Source organism: Phalaenopsis equestris, unplaced genomic scaffold (genome assembly GCF_001263595.1).
Source record: "Phalaenopsis equestris unplaced genomic scaffold, ASM126359v1 Scaffold000337, whole genome shotgun sequence".
NCBI lineage: Eukaryota > Viridiplantae > Streptophyta > Magnoliopsida > Asparagales > Orchidaceae > Phalaenopsis > Phalaenopsis equestris.
The window spans coordinates 98,148-104,088 of NW_018164779.1; the positions used below are offsets into that span (position 1 = coordinate 98,148).

The following is a 5,941-nucleotide window of genomic DNA, read 5'->3' on the forward strand; positions in this document are numbered from 1 at the left end:
TCAATTCTAGATGAGTAATATAACATCTATATAATAGATGTCCAAACATGCGACATTTGCTATAGTAATAAGGTTGTTGCTCAACAATCACTTGTTATCAATACTTATTATGTGTGGAACCAACCAAAATATCTTCACCAATAGGTTGAGTAATGTCCCTTTCAATTAAAATCTAGGCTGTAGAGAGTTTGAACAAAGTAAATGTGGGGTGATCTAGCCTTAGTGGCCTACTAAATAATTCACCAATTGAAAAAAGGGTGCTGAAGAGATGCAAGGTCAAGTGAAGGAACTTAAACCAAATAAGGATAGTAGTTGGCTTAGACTGGGGATCAAAGTCAAGGGACCACTGGAGGACTTTCATATATTTATTCTCATTAAAAGTAGCATTTCAAATAAATTGTTAGCATAATCTTCCTCTTTACAAAGGTGAATTATAACATGTCTACCATTAGAAAGGCCAACTTTCTATTCACTAATCAACTTCATTCCATAAAAAAATTTGCGAATCAGGTCCATCCTTGGATGGCCAAAGTGAAAATTTCAAACAAGGGTAGAGCATCATGGCTCTACGAGTTTTGTAGTTTCTTCCTCATATATGAAAAGAGCTAACTTGCCATTTTTTTGCCACCTTTGCACACATAGCCAGCCTCACCAAACTAACCCAGAGAGTCATGATAGCTTTGAGGGAATACTAGAGAAGAACTATCAAGCTCCAAGTTGTTGGCCACAATCTCAACAAAAGAGAGCTTCTGCATGTGAAGAGAAGCAATAGAACAACAACCCTATTAGAGCAAAAATCACATTTCCCTCCATCTTTTTTTTTATATATAAATATAAGTGACCCATAGTATGAACCCGAATAAATATTTTAACTTGTTAAAGAGAAATTTTCTAATTTAACTTTTTTCATGTTGTTACTACTTTGATCTGAAAGTTTGTAATGAGTTGTTTATCTCATAAAATTTGTTTTTTTTTGTTATATAAATTAAATTTCCATTTATATTGAAAAGAATAGCATTTTTTACATAATTTTTAGCCACATTAACAAAAGCTAGTTGAAGCTGATATGTAAAATAATATATATAATAAGCTAAGCATTTTTTATAGTCAAAGATTTCAATTCATTGTATTCACCATGTATATTGCGCTCCTCATTATTACTATAACCATGCAATCATGTATGTGATGCTTAATTTATGCTTACAAGACAAGCTTATATTGCTCTTCTAAGTGTCAGTGGAATCACAAAATCACCCAATAATACGTTGATTCTACTTTTAACATATTTCATTTAATGCCAACAATAAATGAATTATAATGAATAAACATTTACAAACTCACCCAATAAAAAGAAACATGAAACCACTTTGTGTTTGCTTTCATCTACAATCTTACCTATACATAAAAATACTCACCACCATTTACATGTTCATAGATACAAGTATTGTTATAACTTTTATAACCACCCTACAGAATAAAGCTCTTTCACATGTGAGAGAGTCGAATCACCACGGCATAAATGTTGGCAAAACTAATTCTATAATTTTCATAAATTAATTTTTATTGTAACCATAAACTTTGATAGCTAATAGTTGGTTAAGAGTTACTCGATAAATCTTAATAATATGTCAAGATACATCAAGGCTAAATCAAGTGTTAGCATGATCCAAGCCAAGTATCTAATTGCATTTGCATGCAGCTCGTTCTTTCCATGCAAATGTAGCACATTTTAACATCTCTTGAAGACAGCATCACATGTGGATTGTTTGATAAATGAACAAAAATCATGAAAGGTGTGATTGGTCCAATACTTATCCCCATCTTCATGCACTGGGCCAAAAACTATAAATCACTTTTTGTGGAAGACACTCCTGCAATACCTGAACTGGTTGACCAAAAAGGCAAAAAAAAGCCCATTTATGATCAGACAAAGCAGTACAATAGTTCCATTTTGATTCAATAAATCTATATATAATAATGCAGAGATAAAATATTCATGGTGGCCCAAATAGTGCACACTTTTACTTGCTTTCTAGTGAGATCTTCCAAAAAGACAAATCCTCTGAAGAATCCCGTTCGTTCTCCCATGCCCCACGAGCACCACCACATATAAATTAATCGGAAAGCATATGGAATTTGGCCTCTCTAGGCTTAGCCCAATGCCTCTTTTCTTCAGTGGGATGAATAAAACAAAGGGAGTAGGAGGAGAATGAGGAGAAAGAATATTTCCATATCGGGGGTTGGAACTCGGGATGGATTTGCAGACACTTTCACATTATTCCGCTGGTTTCAGGTGCTGAAGAAACCCCACCAAATCCAGCAAATGAGGCTGGTTTCCTCTGCTGGATTCACTTCTAATTTGTTCTTTGTTATGCTTCAAAGCACAGAAGATTAAATTTAATTATTAGTAGGGGCATTTTAAGGTTTGCGCATTTTTTAAAACAATGTCTGCTGGATTTGAGTTTTTTATACTAAACGAAGGTCATGGGTCGACCCCAGCGGTTGGCCGACGGGCTGCGTTTCAGGATAAGCTGTTTATCTTGAAACGCACAAACTACCCCGAACAGATCTTTCATCAGTTTAAGAATACTATTTTGTTATTTGAAATGATCAAATAACTTTATAAGACTATCGAAGTACTATAGGGATTATTTGCTCATGACCTGCATGTTATTTCATATAAAAGTTGAAATTTTCATTATAAAAAAACGCATTTTAATAGATATATACTAGATCTATATATATATAGATTTAGTAATTTCTATCGAATTACTTATTTATAGGTGAGATGTATTATTCTAAATATACTAAATTGACAAAGAAAATTTTGAATTGGATGAACATTAAAATATAAAATTTATATTTATATATAAAGCATAATTAGTCTAGTATTTGAGTGTTCTAATCCAGCATAATATGAATTTTGTATTCATGGCCTAACACATTTGGGTATATATATATATATATTAAATGAAATTAAATGAATGATCAGAGCCTCATAATATGAATTTTGTATTCATGGCCTAACACATTTGGGTATATATATATATATATTAAATGAATGATCAGAGCCTATTATACGAGCTTCAAGCCGCCCCTAATGTGCCCTAACAATTCGATTTCCACCTTAAAGTCAACTATCTCAAAAGAGATTCAAACCCCCGACTTGAGGGGACTTATACCGCGGATGCCAACCAACATATATATATATATATATATAATCTCCAATAACATTTAGATTCAGAACATTTCATCGTAACAGAACTTTCATAGAACAAAAATAACTGGTGATAATTTAGCAACAATATAAAAGGTCTAATATCGGCTACGAAATTAACATTTGGCATCAGTTTACATCGTAAACCACCGGACTCCTAAAACGCTGCTATCTTTTCATGACAAAATGCATTCCTATGCCAAATGCAAATTATTATATGCTAATGCAAATCTTTTAGGTAACTAAAGTTGATCCCCCCTCGTACAAAAAAAGAAAAATTTACATGCAAGCCTTCTGGGGACAAGGATTTCATTGGGGACATATTGTTCTGCTACATTAATTCCGCCGAATCGCACAATTTCCTCAAAACATGGCCAACGACGAGGAAGAAAGCTCTTCAAAGATCGTATGGACACTCAAGAGAGAGAGAAGCAATGAATTGAAGTCATGAGAATGGTTTTTAAAATCTCATGACTCAGCTCTCTTTTTCTGCCACTAAACAATGGCGATGACAGATTCCCAATCATCATTTCCCTTCCAAAGGAAACACCCATCATTGCCTTCCCCACAATGATGCTTTCAGCTTAGAAACTAGAGCTCTCCGCCTCCCTCACTCCCTCCCCTCCTCTCCCTTCTTTAAATTCTCCTTCCACCCCAATCCCCTGCTCACCAAAGCCTTCGTCTTTATTTGCTTTGTTCTATGAAGCCTTCTTCGAGCTCCGTCAATGGGTTCTACTCCTTACTGGCGCATGGACTCGACGACCTCGAGCGCTGCTTCTCGGCTCAGCAGTTCATGTCGCTACAGTTCCTGCAGCGTGCCATGGCGCTGCTCCGCTCGCTGCACTCTCACCTAACCCATCTCGTCCATAAGCTCCACCTCCCCTGCGGCGACAAATGGCTTGACGAATACATGGACGAAAGCTCCCGCCTTTGGGAAGCTTCACTCGTCCTCAAGCTCGGACTCTCCAGCATGGAGTCCTATTGTGCTGCTGCATCCAGCATCATCTCATCCCTCGACAACTGGCTTCTCTCCCCTTCTCCACACCTCACCCGCCAGGTATCCCATTTCTCTCTTCTTTGTTCGTTATCCCATACTCTTACCTCCCTGTTCATAGGTGATGCGGGCGATGTCAAGCTCTAGGAGGGAGGCCGCCGGATTAGAGGAAGAAAATCGTGTGCTTGTGGAGAACAGAGTGCGCCCGTTGGCTCTCCAACTAAACGAGAGGGTTCTTTCGTTGGAATCCAAGCTCCACGGCTTCAACGGATTCAGAGGAGTTCTCTACGCCATGAGGAACGTGAGCTCCTTCATCCTCATCATTCTTCTTTGGGGCTCTGTTTCCTACTGGTCGGACCCGAGCTCCGGTTACCGCTGCACGCCAGTCGAAAGCACGCATTTTTACGGCTCCGGGTTCATGGTTTCTTTGGGGAGGCTGCAGCAGCGGTTGCTAGGTGCAATGGAGGGAATGGATGACCGAACCGGGATTCTGATGCACGAGCTCCGGCAGTGGAGGGCGGCGACAGAGGAGCTCTGGGAGGAGATGGAGAGGGCTGGAGGTTTGATGAACTGTTGTGTTCTGGATGGAGTGGCAGGCAGGCCAAATTGGGAGAGAGTGGAGAGGCTCAAGGATTCCTTTCGGTTGCTGACGTGCGGAACAGAGAACCTTGTGAATCAGCTAGATGACTTATTCGATGAGATTGCTGAAGGGAGGAAGAAGCTCTTGGATCTGTGCAGCCACAGATAGAGATTTCGGAAGAGAACTTGATACGTTGGTGGTGAAACAGATCAAAGCTCCCGACTTTAGAGATTATCATGCATAGGTTTACTAAATGAAGAATTCTGTAGCCTCAATTTGCGTTGAATAAAAATTGCTTTTTGATTACAAAGGTGGAGAGATGAGATGTGCACTGTGCCCTGCTATTATTATATTGTTGCAGTAGGATGGGTTGGCATGAAAGGGATAGGAAGCAGCGGTCCGCTCTCTTTGGTGCAAGAACCTTCTGGGAGTAGATGGTAAAGTAGGCTTTTGTTTGTCTCAGGAAAGACAAAATCGAAGCTTTTTTTTTTTGTTTCTCTTTTTTAGAATTGGTGACCGAGGCAAGACAAATTTGAGGGAAAAATTGCTGTAACTTTTTTTTCCCCCTACCTTCAGTGGTTTCTTACTTGCTTCTTTCCATTTCATTAATGGTTTTTTGTTGCAGAGAAAGGTCAAAGCCATCGAATAGAGCTCTGAAAAAAAAAAAAATCTTGTTTCTTACAAAAATTATGAGACATGTGGGAGAAAGGGACTGTGTTGCTCATATTGTAGCATTGAGATTTTGTGATCTAATGCCTGAACTTTGTCCACAATGATGAAAAAGCTTCTGAAAGTTTAACTTGATGGTACAGTCTCATCATTTTGTGTTAAAAGAATTTAAAAGATGAGTGTTTAATAGTTTTTTTTTTTTTTGGAGAAATTGAAGGGCTACACTACACTAATTTCGAAGGGTGACATTCACTGAAAATCAATATAAAACATTAAAAAACTTTTAGTCTTAAGTTATAATCTGAAAACATGAAAATACATTATAAAGTATGACATACACATAATTGAACACAAAAAAATTGAAAAAAAATGTAGCAAAGAGTTCGAGCTCAAGTAATCCTTGCGCTAGGGTTGTAAAGAGGACTTCATCTTGGTTTTGAGATAAATAACAAGGTAGTGTGCACAATGTGTTCTAAAACAC

General features: G+C 37.8%; 1 protein-coding gene across 1 annotated transcript; it reads left to right on the plus strand.

The window, feature by feature from the left end:
• The first annotated feature begins 3,295 nt into the window (after positions 1-3,295).
• Positions 3,296-5,307, plus strand: LOC110025853. The gene is made up of 2 exons (XM_020726528.1): positions 3,296-4,274; positions 4,333-5,307. The coding sequence occupies exons 1-2, from the start codon at positions 3,918-3,920 to the stop codon at positions 4,957-4,959; spliced, it is 984 nt and encodes a 327-aa protein (XP_020582187.1). The 5' UTR covers positions 3,296-3,917; the 3' UTR covers positions 4,960-5,307.
• The last annotated feature ends 634 nt before the right edge of the window (positions 5,308-5,941 follow it).

Coding starts and splice junctions, on each gene's coding strand:
- LOC110025853 (XM_020726528.1), top strand. CDS start 3,918: ATGAAGCCTTCTTCGAGCTCCGTCAATGGGTTCTACTCCTTACTGGCG. Junction 4,275..4,332: donor CTCCACACCTCACCCGCCAG/GTATCCCATTTC, acceptor CCCTGTTCATAG/GTGATGCGGGCGATGTCAAG.